Here is a 13,433-nt window from a genome sequence, read left to right as displayed (position 1 = left end):
ACGCGATGAATCGCATATAAATGAACTACAAAACTCCGGCGAAAATGTTTAACATGTAGGCTGAGACACATTCTACGTTTGAAATGCAAAGTCTCGGGTCAACACGAGCCCGAAATGCTCTTGCCACCTGGAAAAGCCTAGTATCGGTAACGGAAATGGGGGTTCTACACAGATTGTCAGCTGCTGTCGGGTCGGTTTTCCAGTCAGTTCAACTCACCTGTCGATCGGTGAGATCCTGTTCTCCCATGGACCGCCCTTCGGCCTCAGCAGCTTCCTCTGACATTCCTTTCTCTCTGACTACTCTATCTCTCGCTTTGTTGACTGATCTTGCCCAGAAGAACCAGCAAATCAGAATCACTTCGATAAGCACGAAGCAAACCGCTGTGGTGTATAGACCTGGTTTGTAGTCTGGTGCCGAGCTTGCCCAAAAGAATTGAGGACCGACCAAGAAACCGAGACAATAGGATACAAAGGTCAGAGCTTGTGCGACCGACTTCTTAGTTCTGCCAGCAATGTTCTGGGAGAAGGTGGTCATCATGAGGAACTGAGAGATAACGTATGGGCCAGTAATCCAAAAACCGATCTTCTCGCTAGACATCAGCAACTCACACATGACTCGAGGTGAGGGAATCGGCTTACCAGACGACCCCACTTGGCACTCTTTGGTAGCAGACCCTCGAGGAATATACCCAAGATCGCTGGCATCATTGCAATGATCGATATAAGCAGGCTCCAGTTCTGCGAGCATGGTGAGATGTGTTAGCTGTACACTCGTTCATCAGTTGACAACGGCTCACTCTGTTGGGATAACGACGGAACACGAATATGATCCCCACAATGAACTATCATTGATATCAGTTAGACTACAGCAAGCCTTTCGATCATACACCCACGGATGTTTGCAAGAAGTACCAGGGGAGCTGCAAAGCCAAACTTTCGGCTGGCGCGAAACCAAAGGAGTTGACGATGATTGCGGAGAAGGAGGTGATACCTAAAGATTGTAAGTCAGTGGGCATGCCCTCAATCGAATCAAGGGATCAAATAAGGCACTCACCTCCTGATGCCGTACAAAGGAGAAACATGAAGACGAACTGAAAGTAGATTTGGGGATCTCTGAAACACTCCCATACTTGATTCCATTTGACTTTCACTCCCGACTCGTGCTCTCCGTCCTTGTTCGCCAGTAGCCGTACTCGGAGGAGTTCTCGATCCTACATGAACTCTTAGCATCCCCTGTATGATCGTTTTGCCCGATTCACATACCTCATCGGTCAGCCATTTGACGTGAGCAGGAGTACCGAGCTGCCAAACCATGACAAATCCCCATAACAACGACAAAGCACCCAAGAAGACTGAGAAGTAAGCATGATTGCGCCATCAATATACAACTCACTGTTAATAGCTCTCCAAGGGGACAGACTGCTTCCAGTCGAGGCTTTCCCAATCCCATAGCAACACATGAGAACCCAACTGTGAGGACTGTCAGTGCCTTGCTCAATCGAGTTTATTATAAACAAGGTTGCACTTACAGCGAAAAGACACTGTTCATCATGCTAGACATGATCTCAGCAATGGATCGATGGGGTACGCTTTAAACACTTACAAGAACAACATGACACGGACAGTCTGCTCTTCTCGCTTGTACCAGGCAGTGACGATGATCAGGAAACCAGGAGAAACGGTTGATTCAGCGAATCCAAGGATACCACCTGTTGAAGCATCAGCTGATTGACCAGCTCTGGTGGGTATGTGGGAGTCGGATACCCACGGACGATCATCACTATAGAGGTGGAGTCAGCTTATAGGCAGCACTCGTTGCGCGTGGTACTCACGGTCTCTAAAGTTGTTGCAAGCGGCTAGACACAGGACACAGATGCCCCATACGAGCACACAATACGCCAAGATCCGGTCGATTCGGAATCCTGCCATGGAAGGTCAGTATGAGTACATGTTGAGGTCCCGCGATACTTACGCTGCATCAAGTAGGCCACAGGAAACTCGCCGATAAGATAGGCAAGATAGCTAAGCGACGTAGTCAGTATATCATTGTCTCAATGCGAATAGTGGCTACCTACAATATGGTAGTCAACCAAGCATACTGATTTCCGACCAGGTGTGTGTCGGAACGCAAATCGAAAATTGCACCAGAGGAACTATGCAGAAGTGAGCTTGGTTCCTCGTAGGAAGTAGCGCCCGACATACAGAGAGATCTTGTCCGAATACTGTGTCACGCCTATTTAGTATTTGATTCAAAGAATTTCCAAATCGGCTCGTACTCACTTGAATACCATAAGCTGAATTGGTGAAGCTCGATCAGCAAGGTGCTCATGCATAGCTCCAATCGACTTACTGATCATCAAAAGGGGCATGACATGAAGATCGATCTTCATGACACCTCGTCAGCCTGTGGTATCCAGAGCACCTCGATTGCAGAGCATACCTTTCTTAACAACCGCCTGTCCTTCTCTCTGGAATCAGCAGTCGCTTCCTCGAGAGCCGGCGACACCTGAACGACATCAGCGAAGTCTTTCTCGTCGTGCGCTTCTCCTGTAAAGGCCATTTCCGGTCGAGTTCACACAAATCGTTGGGGGAATCAGTATCAGGGATGTCTCGTCTTCTCACACATGATTGATCGCCTTGTTATATAGTCACATTTGCATTGGCGATAAGGAGATTGGTAGATAGGTTGATGCGCGGATATCACTTAATTCTAAATGTTCGGGATCCATGAGCGAGATTCGTTCGCGTTTGATAGGCGAGCTGAATTGTTTGCTCTCAGGGTCTTGGCAGAACTGCGAAATTCTGCTCCTGGCACAAGGGCAGAGTCTTCTTCCTCGGGTGCAGTCATGCCGGATCATACGCGCGAAGGAGGGGAAGATGCTCAGCTGACTGGGACATCGCTTCTTCCCAAGGATCTCTGTGCGAAGGTCCGTTTCTGAGGACTATGCTGTCATTCGATCATAGAGTTGGATAACAACGCAAGTGATTGCATCAAAGATAGCACTACAACCAAGTCCCCTCTGATCCCCTGATACAACGACGAGAAAAACATACAACGATAAACACAAAAATGCCAATGCTCCGCCAAGCAATCATACTGCCATAGGAACCGTATACAGAGCCGAAAGCAAGTCATCCAGTTCCCTTTCACTCTGCAAGGTGAAGTCGCCTATCCACCATTCACGAGAAAGAGACTGCAGGATGTCACCCATTTGCGCTGCTCGAGGGATGTCCATCGAGCGCAGTATCGAGATTGACTCTTCGCATCTAGCTCGAGGGTTATAGATTATGGGATCGGAAGGGTCGCGAGGGGTGACTGAAGCTAGGAGATGAACAGTGGCCGCTCCAAACGCGGCATGACCTGATGCGATGCGAGGATGGGCTAATGAGCAAGTTATTGGTGAGGTTCGGATACAAAACTTACCCAACAAAAGAGGGCAATTCCTGAGCCCGTATGTCTCCTGCCAGTACTGTGGAAGCAGAAAACATCACAACATCATGGTCAGCGTCGTCTCCCCAGCCCATGGGTATGATACGCGACAACAGCTGTGGCAAAGTGACCAACCTTCATGCTATCGTTGATCTGCGCAGCATGTCTGTCACAAGATCTTATGGCTTCATCCTCCGCAATCATATCTAAGATATTATGATAGAGGGGTCGAAGTGAGAGTATTGAGAGTAACTGAGTTATGAGTTTCGGCATCAGCGGCGTCGATTACGCGGAGAGGACATGGTCTACACTCACATCTGCGGTGATGTTCAACGTATGGACCTGAGGCGGAACGGAATGTTGTCTGAGTGGAAGAAGGCTTTTTGGCAGGTTCTTTCGCCAAGAATTTATCTGTTGGTAGAGGCTGTTGCAAGTTTTGGAAAGTTCAAGGGGACCAGTGAATCCATATCTGCGAAAGGCATCATCAATAATGGGGACAGAAGTCGAGTCACGCCTACTTACATCTGCTCCATGATCAGCCCCGCTAAACGAGACAGTTTGCATGTCTCTGCAAAGCACAAGGATACTAAAAATTGATCCTCCCTCCCTTTTAGCTGTATGTGTTGCTTCATTATCTCCTCACTATCCGGCAGCGGCACGTTGAATGACCCGAGTATCGGTTGTCTCCCAAGGGCAAGACCCCAAAGTCTAGGTGGACAGTAAAGATCAGGAATAGATCTCACAGGTATAAGAGTGACTCACCGGTCTTGACAGAAAACCGACCAGAACGTGTTGTTGCGCTGCTGCTGTCTCTCAGAACTGATCATTCCATATCTAACCAAGTAAGCCGGGTTGACATTGAGACCAAGAGTTACTGCGGGAGAAACAGATTCAAGTCAGCTGTGTCGGTAACGTTAATGGGTGTGATGACTGTACTCACTGGCAGTCTGTACCGCAGTAGCTGGATGAATGTCAACAGGTCAGAGTAGCCCTACTTAACGAGAGACATGACATGAACTCACCAAAATATGCTGCACCACTGTTTGTCTGACGCTGTTCCGTATGGAGAGACGCTAACAACATCAACCCATTGACCGTTGCAACTACAGGATTCTCCAACTCTTCTTGATAGAAAGACAGAGCATGCTGTCGTAGGATGGCGGCAGCGTTGAATGGGCGATCCGGATTTGGCACGAAGCGGCATGACATTGCGAGGAGAGCGTTGTGTAGTAAGGGAGAATAATAGTCTGACCTGGTGATACCGCCTAATCTGTGCATGTCTTGTTGAAATTTGTCAATGTCAATGGCCTTTCCATTGTCCGGAGTCAGTTGATGGAACATTGCGGAGGACAGTGAGTCACTCACATATACCCAGCAAGCGAAATATCGAGTGAAAGCGTCCAGTAATTGTTGATGCTCAAACCATGAGATGTTGAGGTTGGGGGGAAGAAAGGCCTTCCATCTGGTAGTGTCATATACAGTGTCAAGCTGCGAATCCACATTGACGATGTTGGACTGCATCATTTCAAGATCAGGGAGGTATGCGAAGGGGGATGTTGGGCCGAAATGACAGATCTCTCCCACAGCACCGAATACCTATTGAGAATCAATGCGTGTCCTCAGGCTGGCATCTATGCATGAAGCGGAACTTACTTTGAGTCTATCCAGACACTCGAAAGTAGCTTTATCACCTTGACCCCCTGCTCTGGTACTGTCCACCTGTCCAGCAATGCTCTGGTCATCAGAGGAAAAGCTGCGGTCAGCGGATAACCTGGCATTCTCAATCTCTAATTCATGTATTCTAGCTCGTAAGTGTTGAGCGACAGTGTATGAGATGCGCCTGGTGAGGGTGATATTCCATGTCATTCATCAGCATGCACACGATCAAATAGGTTGCTTGGCTAAGTGCGTGATATGAACTCACCGTCTGGAATCCTCCTCTGACTGTATCTCACACTGATGACGATATAAGCAGACTGACTCTCCAAGTGTTTGCATTGTACATACTAGATCACCTCTGCGACGGCTGTGTTTTGATTGTCAGCCATCGTCTATGTCTTCAGCTGCAATGCCATGGCATGATGCTGCTCACCAGTTCTGACAGACTTTGGCTTCGCTATCATAGTTGCAACGTACTCTCCTGCTCTCGTCGTTGAGTGAATGAATCAGTGGGACAATGCTTCCCACGAAAGAATCCGCACATCGCACACTCACCTCTGTCGACATGCTTTGCAAGCCGCTGGTGCATGACTCTTACGTCGACCACTCGGCCGAGGGGATGATGTCGATGCTTCCATGGACGACGATGCATGTGAATGTACAATGTAATGATGATGGCGCAAAGAGAACAACAGTGAAGAAAGATAAGGTTGTTTGGGGGAGATCACACCCCTTTTTGCTATTTCTTCCTCATATCCCATCTCACTTCATCGTCCGTCATTTTGCATTCTTGCATATCACTTCATACATTATATCGAAGAGAACAGAAGCAAACTGCTTACGGCCCATACATCACTATCGGAAGCCATACCTTGCTTTAGATCAAATCAATGCTGCAAACGGATTAAAGACTAACAACGTCACACCCACCGTTTTGACGACTCCAAGCAACATTCACACCTTAAACTTGCGAATTCACAAGATGGTCTCTGGTCACACCCGTAGCCCAGCACCGATGCACTCCATCCAATCACAGCACTGCGATTGTACAGTACGAGGGAGAGGGGGAGGAGGATGAGGAGGTGGGGGCCGAATTGGGATCTCGGAAATCATCAGCGAGGTAGGTGGAGATCCACTCCAGCCTGAGTACCTTGGCGTGTGATCGATCTCATTTGAGCATGCTTGATTTCTTCTCGTCCCAGAGATGCTGTATAAGCTAGAATGGAGCTAGCAACTCCTCTAGATTAAATCTTCGCTGCCCTTTTCCGATACAAATCCTCTTCGCTATCTCCTCCCAATACTTCTACTCGCCATCAATTCCCGAGAAGCAGCACAAGACCATGTGACTCACTATCACTGTCGAACACTGCGCTCACAATGCTTGTCTCTCTGGTAGGAACGCTGTCTCGCTGGATGCATCCGGTCGAAATCATGGTATATAACGAGAACATAACACCCCAACAAGCTGCATCCGTATCGCAATTATCTGTTACCCAAACAATCGCCTCTCAACCCCACCATCACCATGGCCATTGCCGCTAAACCAGAAATCGCTCCTTGGGTTCCACCCCCTGAGACCAAGGAGGACTTGGACTGGGCTTCGTTGAAGACGTTGGATCTCTCCAAGCTGGACTCGGACGATCCCAAAGACGTCGAGCAACTCTTGGAAGATACCAAGTACGCCATCAAGAACGACGGTTTCTTGTACCTCACCAACTACGGTATACCGTTAGAGCAGGTAGCTTGTCCTCTCTCCCCGAAATTACTGCTCCTGCTGATAGACATTCTCGACAGCTCCACAGACAATTCGCTATCGCACAGTACCTCCTGGATGGTAATGTCATCACCGAAGAGGAGAAGAAACGTTTGGAGATTCAACAACACACGGGATCGTACGCAGGGTACAAACCTATGAAAGGCTGGGGAGTGAGTCATGGATGATCTTGTGTCGAATCATAATTGACAATGGTCAACAGGCTGGTAACGGATCTTACGATGGTATTGAAAACTTCACTTTCTACTCACCACAAATGGAAGATCCCGACAAGAGACCAAAAGCGTTAGAGCCATTTATGGATGAGGTGAAGGAGTTCTGGACTGTGAGTTCTTCTACATCAGTAACCTAGAGCGTAGCATTGACAAACGGTTCAGTACGCACATGATAATGTCAACCAAAGACTGCTCAAACTTCTATCTCGTGTGCTCGAACTTCCTGACGACTACCTCTGGGACAACGTACAATCGCATGAAGGAGAAGTGTGTGCAGAAGGGTACTTTAGGTTCGTCTGCTATAGACCAATGGAGGAAGGTCAAGAGGGTGCGAGCATGAGGATTCATGGGTGAGTCATTGTCTGTATATGGGTTCAGGCTTTTGCTGATGCTTGTCCATCCAGACATCACGGTTGGTCAGATCACGTCCCTTGGCTTCCTTCGCTAATCTCTGTATAGACATTGGTACCACTACTCTCCTGTTCTCCGTTCCCATCACTGCTCTTCAAGTCTGGAATACAAAGGCGGACAAGTGGCAATGGGTCAAGTACAAACCAGGAGCGTTGGTCATCAATCTTGGGGAATCCCTCGAGAGTGAGTGATGCGTATTCTGACCAATTGCAACCCGAAGACTGAGCGGACATTTGCACAGTCTTGACTGGCGGTCACTTTGTCGCCACAAAACACAGAGTCGTTGCACCGCCCAAGGACCAACAACATCTCCCACGTCTGTCTTGCGCTATGTTCTGTTCGGCAAGGGGAGATCTCAAGGTCAGCCCGTTACAAGGTGAGCGATCCCTGTCGTTGAATGTTTAGTTTGACTACTGATACTCCGACACGATTGCTCCAGACTCACCTCTGATTCAGCGAGAAGGGCTGCTCAAGAAAGGTGTATATGGCGAATTTGCTAAGTTACTGGACGCTGGCCTGGACGTGAGTGGGAATGGTGCAAGCCTGTTGCACGAGAACGTTCATTGAATTATCCTTTCAGGTGCCGGATCACGACACCTGGCGAAAAGCTCGACGAGCCTACGCCCAGCAAGGGCCAGCCAAGCAAGTCACCATCAAAGGTGTCAACTATTCCGAAGAGGTGTTCAACAACATCAAAGTATATGTCCCCGTATAGATCAAAAGCGGTATGATTGAGTCACCGCACGTCAACCGATTCATGTATCGTCTTACCTGCAAGCCTCACTTTTTTTGTAACAGAAGCGGATGAGCCGTTCAAGATGGATGTAATTGTCTTTTCCACGAATAGACTGTTTTCGCATCTCAAACGGGGAAAAATGGTATGAGGAATATCGGGTTAGTTCCAAGTGCCATCTGAATCAGTGGACTGCAGATATCCTGAGAAGCCTCACGGAAACCGAGCTCAACATGGAGTTACGAGAAGTTGAATGACCCGAATTGTCTAATCGTTGTACAGGATGATATGCTGTCGTATTTGCAACGATGATACCTGAATTTCTCAGTCCAGATACGGTACAGAGAGATAGTTTGATTCGACCCACTATGAATGTAGTGAAGATGCACGAGAGACCTCTATCCATATTAGTGCGCGTAGTGATCAATGTTGCGAGCCTGATAGATCATATGTCCCCAAACGCAAATGGAAGATACGCGTTCCTCGATCAGGGAGGCGAAATCACCGGGTTCCCTAAATACCCATTTGGAGGCCAGATCTGGCGATGGGTGGAAATGTATCCCGTTGGCATCAGTTGCCCTGGATTTTTCTCTTTACAGTAAATTACACCAGTTCCTGAGAAACGCTCGATAACAAGTCAAACCTGACCGCAGAGATTGACATAAGCCCAAGTCCGGCCTAGATTATCCACTTTTCAGTCGGCTTACTTTTCCACCTGTCACTTCAACAAGGAAGTCAGGTCAAATATCGCATTTCCAACACGGAGCCCTCTGTACAACGCCATGAGTGTCTCGAATACCTCACATAGGTCAAAGAATACGTCTAGAGCGTGTACGAGATGTAGAAAAAGGAAAATTCGGTGCAATGGTGAGCTACTCTCGGCGAATGAATAGCTTGGTCATGGGCTAACTCATCTCGTACTGCCCTTCAGGCGATACACCACAGTGCGCGACATGTGTCAACGTAGGGGAGATGTGCACCTATCCTACACTTGTGGACCGGCGTCTGACGTATGTGATGCGTTTAGAGTGAAAAGGTCACTGCTGAATGGAATTTGCTTGTACCCAGGGATCAGACAGCCGTCAGAAAGATTGAACAACTGACTGCAAGAGTCCAGGAACTTGAGATGATCATCGATGGCGGTCAGCTGTTTCCACCAGGAACGGATGATGAGACTGTGATGATGGGCGACACAAAACCGTTCGAGACAGGACGTCTGGTTCTCTCCTCTACAGGGAGTTTACATCTGCACCCTTCGGCAACGTTCTATTACCCTGCTTATCTAACAGCAGAGTGGCAACATCCCATGGATACTCTCATCGCTCGACCTACACCACTACCAGGCTACTTGGCTTCCTACTTACCATTTCCCATGTCGATGGAGCATCATCGTATCCTCGTTGATTTGGCTTTTGAATGTTCGATCTGCTTTGCCACCAGTCCCTTCAAAGACAAGTTTATCGCTGCTATGGATCAAGATCCCGATCGATGGGGTCCTTACTTTTCACCCTTATTGCACCTCTGTGTACTTGGTGTGGGATGGCGATACTGTCGAGATCAGACACTAATAAGTATGTACTACCCAAATGTTCCTCGTGAGCAGAGAGGCAAAGATTACATGGATAAGGCCAAAATTCTTGTTCTGAACGGACACACTCCTCATCTGAGCACGATAACGGCTCTCTTTATAATGGCGATTTATTACTGCGGGGATTTTCAGAAGTGAGTCGCTCGAACCTGTGTATGCCAATCAACTCAAGCTAACACAGCTGCCTAGTCCGCTATCAGGATTATGCTTCGGTGAGTGATCTCTCAAAGGGACCGATGACTGATAACGTCAGCTATGGGCCAATATATGTGTATGGACCGTAAGTGATCATTATCATTGAGGTTGCGCTGATATTCTCGATCAGTCCGGCTTCACAAGAGATGCGATGCGCAATTCGAGGAAATTGGACAACGCCCCGATTCCGATCTTGACATCGCTCGACGGGATGTCTGGGGATACACATTGAATATAAGTGAGCTTCAGGTATCAACCACATAACACATGACCCCGCTGGCTTATGACTTCGCTTTACAGGCGCAATATGGGCAACGTTCTACGCTCAACCTACTTTGCCACTGCTTTCTATCTCTGATCAGAGACCTCCTTTCGTGTACGGCTCGGACCTTGACGAAGTTGAGCGGCGATTGTCGTTAATGGGGAAACACCATTTTCAACTGTCTTGCTATGGTTTGAAAGCTTTAGAGGCGAATCATCTGGTCAGACTTCCTATTGAGATGCGAGTACAGCGTATGCGCGAAGCGGCGGGTAACCTCCTTAAGTGGTGTGTTCTCAGCGCCATTATTCGTTGGTACGCTAGCTGACACAACGTCGGCCAGGCGAGAAAACCTTCCTGAAGAGATTGCTTGGCCTCCTACGCCCATTGGGTCGCCTATGCATCCTAAGTGAGTAGTTACGAACAGCTTTGAGGTATCGATGCTCAGTGATCTAATGTCTCATTGATAGCACGATTGTCACGCATGGAATACATGCAACGTATGTCATTCTTGCCTTTCGCCCATATATAATCGAAATAGGTGGTGGCGCAAGCCTCGTGCCAGAGGCTCTTGATCGGTGTGTCAGTGCAGCTCAAGACATAGTGGATCAATCCAGATATCTAGCAGAGAAGCATGGTGTATGCAAAGCGCCTTTAACATGGAACCAGTGAGTGATATCTCGGAAGCTAGCAGTGTTTGAATGTTATGATAATTGCTGATCTAATTCCGGGGGAAACAGAGTTGCCCACGTCTGCGGCACAATGCTTGTACTCCAAACGTCTGGCCTACCGGGTGTAACCCCTGGAGCAAAGCAGACCGCTTTGAGCTCACTCAGAATGCTACAAAACATGTTGGACGAGTTTGGAGAAATTTGGGATGCCGCGCGGAAAACAGCCTCATCGCTTCGTCAACTTCAAGCGGAATGCGATCCTGTCCAGCCAGCAGTAGATATGTTCAATAATGCTTCGAATCTGACATATTCAAACGACTTTGCATTCTATAGTTAAATCACGTATGAATCCCTCCACTAAGCCTCGCTTCAACTTCCCAAATGCCTCTTGTGATAGGCTGGAGGCCACCGGTACGCCGTCAGGATGAACATCATCACCTGACTATTTCTCTTCACGGGCTGGCTCCACGTTGACGTTGATGGTCCCGATCTTATGATCATCAGCCCCAACAGGTCCGTTTTCTCTATGAGCCACTTCGCCTTTCTCGCCGAATAGGATACCCATCTCTTCCAGACTGAGACCTTTAGTCTCTGGAAGAATATAATAGGCCACTGCAAAATTGATGGCGGATAAACTTATGAAGACTGAACCGACGTCAGTCGAGCAGATACAGTATAACGTGGTGAATGACTGACTCACTGATATTGTATTTGGCACCGATGGTGGTGCTAGCCACGTTACTAGTGGCAATGTACACGGCCCCAAAAGCAAAATAGGTGGCGATGGTAACCGCGAGCCCTCTTGCTCGCATGTATGTGGGGAAGATTTCAGCACCATATACGTAAGAGGCTAAGGTGAAGTGAGATCGCGATCAACAGTTTGCCTGGCAACGTTATGGAAATTTTTCACATACTGACATCGATGCAGGGAGCGAAGAAGGTTATGAACAAGAACAAAAACGCTACTGCAGCACCCGCACCAGCTTTGTTTGTGCCTCCACCATAAGTGATTGCCAAAGGAGTGTGTATCGCATCGGCGACGGTGGTGCCAACCTAATGACGGTCACTTCTGTCAGCTTTCAGAGTCAGGCGGAAACAGGAAGGAGATACTCACTAGACCAATAAGCATCATTGTTCTCCTCCCAACTCGATCGAGCAAAGCCGCGCCAACAAAGTTCAAGACGGCGGCCCAAGTTACATAACAGCTGATTATCAAAGAAGCTTTCCAACCGATAAGACCGAGAGAATTGAGACTGTTGATTTGCAGACCGTATAAAACGTTTTGGCCTGTACTTTGTTGGAAGAACATGACGAATATCCCTAAAAGTATCCTTCGACGAGTGCTAGGACGAGCAAACAGTGCACTCCAGGATGTATCATGTCGGGAGTCTAGCTCGATCTGTCTTACAATTTCGCTTTGTTCATCCAATGCTCGTTGATGTTCCGCATCCGACCCATCGTCGTGTAGCTTCTTGAGTGTGATCAATGCTTCATCTGGTCGGCCGTTTAAGATTAACCATCTAGGAGTCTCCGGAAGCCAGACGCCGAGCACAAGAAGAAGGATAGAGGGTACAGCTTGTAGAGCAAGCAACAGTCGCCATTGTAGGGCCATGTTCGAGCTGAAGACGGCTCCAAGTCCAGCCCAATTGGCTGTGGCTAAACCAGCGACAAACATAAAGCCATGTAGACCGACATTTTGACCTCTGTGCTCTGCAACAGAGACTTCCGATTGGAACATGGGAGGGATAACGTTCATTCCACCGGATCTATATTGAATGTCGATGGTGAGCTTTTCCGATATCCTTCTGACCTCTCTGCACTCACGCAAGACCTGTGATTATCCGACCGGCAATGAGCATTCCAATATGGACAGAGACAGCAGAGATGATACTGCCAATCAGAGCTACAATACTCATAATACCGAGAGCACGCTTTCTTCCAATCTTGTCGGCCAGCCATGCGAAGAAGAAACTGCCGAAGAAACCACCCGCAAAGAAAAGTCCAGTAAACGCTGTCGTTGGGACATCAGTGAAATGAGTGAAAACCCATCACCGTGATAATTTTGGTGCTGAGACTCACCGCCTTGCATTGAGCTGGCGTAGGATGCGTTTTCACCTGCAAGGTGAAGGCTGAAGTAGTCGAGGAATCCCTCGAGACCGATGATAGCGGAGGCCACACCAAAACTCAAACCGTAATTGAATGAGCCGACGGACACCGCCATGAGCACGATCTGGTTGTAGGCGTTGGTCATTTCTATGGTGATGGTTGTTGACAAGTAATGATATTATCATTCGGGGTGTCATGTCTGCGTCGCCGTCTTTTATACCTTTCGAGATCATCTTATCCAAATTCATATCGCAGGCCAGTGAATTGATGAAAAGGAATGCTTTTCCGCATCGAGTTCGAGCCTATCGACTGCGCTTGACCAATAGTATTTGCACACTACTTGGTGTTATGAAAACGGACCACAATTCCGTCATATTGAATCGAAGCTCGAT

General features: G+C 48.1%; 5 protein-coding genes across 5 annotated transcripts; 2 read left to right on the top strand and 3 right to left on the bottom strand.

The window, feature by feature from the left end:
* Window positions 1–137: 137 nt before the first annotated feature.
* Window positions 138–2,560, bottom strand: I302_105578 (uncharacterized protein; the record flags this gene model as incomplete). The annotated part of the gene is made up of 17 exons (XM_065870115.1): window positions 138–164; window positions 218–583; window positions 640–738; window positions 798–842; window positions 894–991; window positions 1,055–1,211; window positions 1,264–1,352; window positions 1,394–1,470; window positions 1,530–1,553; window positions 1,604–1,709; window positions 1,833–1,922; window positions 1,973–2,022; window positions 2,076–2,153; window positions 2,203–2,222; window positions 2,281–2,294; window positions 2,351–2,384; window positions 2,441–2,560. 17 exons carry the CDS (start codon window positions 2,558–2,560, stop codon window positions 138–140), a joined length of 1,494 nt encoding a protein of 497 aa, XP_065726187.1.
* A 532-nt stretch (window positions 2,561–3,092) lies between these two features.
* Window positions 3,093–5,727, bottom strand: I302_105577 (uncharacterized protein; the record flags this gene model as incomplete). The annotated part of the gene is made up of 15 exons (XM_065870114.1): window positions 3,093–3,361; window positions 3,425–3,470; window positions 3,566–3,682; window positions 3,746–3,899; window positions 3,953–3,974; window positions 4,074–4,138; window positions 4,193–4,304; window positions 4,371–4,391; window positions 4,453–4,738; window positions 4,796–5,026; window positions 5,084–5,270; window positions 5,355–5,386; window positions 5,438–5,456; window positions 5,523–5,546; window positions 5,645–5,727. 15 exons carry the CDS (start codon window positions 5,725–5,727, stop codon window positions 3,093–3,095), a joined length of 1,668 nt encoding a protein of 555 aa, XP_065726186.1.
* An 887-nt stretch (window positions 5,728–6,614) lies between these two features.
* On the top strand, window positions 6,615–8,204 carry I302_105576 (uncharacterized protein; the record flags this gene model as incomplete). The annotated part of the gene is made up of 8 exons (XM_065870113.1): window positions 6,615–6,827; window positions 6,884–7,015; window positions 7,066–7,188; window positions 7,241–7,428; window positions 7,500–7,672; window positions 7,731–7,865; window positions 7,929–8,011; window positions 8,070–8,204. The coding sequence occupies 8 exons, from the start codon at window positions 6,615–6,617 to the stop codon at window positions 8,202–8,204; spliced, it is 1,182 nt and encodes a 393-aa protein (XP_065726185.1).
* An 800-nt stretch (window positions 8,205–9,004) lies between these two features.
* Window positions 9,005–11,272, top strand: I302_105575 (uncharacterized protein; the record flags this gene model as incomplete). Its single annotated transcript, XM_019191324.1, has 10 exons — window positions 9,005–9,089; window positions 9,154–9,232; window positions 9,291–9,944; window positions 10,000–10,022; window positions 10,136–10,243; window positions 10,306–10,552; window positions 10,608–10,673; window positions 10,735–10,764; window positions 10,852–10,932; window positions 11,005–11,272. 10 exons carry the CDS (start codon window positions 9,005–9,007, stop codon window positions 11,270–11,272), a joined length of 1,641 nt encoding a protein of 546 aa, XP_019045954.1.
* Window positions 11,273–11,377: 105 nt separating this feature from the next.
* On the bottom strand, window positions 11,378–13,186 carry I302_105574 (uncharacterized protein; the record flags this gene model as incomplete). Its single annotated transcript, XM_019191323.1, has 6 exons — window positions 11,378–11,580; window positions 11,636–11,785; window positions 11,850–11,988; window positions 12,050–12,701; window positions 12,760–12,946; window positions 13,015–13,186. 6 exons carry the CDS (start codon window positions 13,184–13,186, stop codon window positions 11,378–11,380), a joined length of 1,503 nt encoding a protein of 500 aa, XP_019045953.1.
* Window positions 13,187–13,433: the final 247 nt, after the last annotated feature.

The sequence above is a fragment of the Kwoniella bestiolae genome, chromosome 4 (genome assembly GCF_000512585.2).
Source record: "Kwoniella bestiolae CBS 10118 chromosome 4, complete sequence".
Taxonomy (NCBI): Eukaryota; Fungi; Basidiomycota; class Tremellomycetes; order Tremellales; family Cryptococcaceae; genus Kwoniella; species Kwoniella bestiolae.
This window is presented reverse-complemented; position numbering and strand designations above follow the sequence as displayed.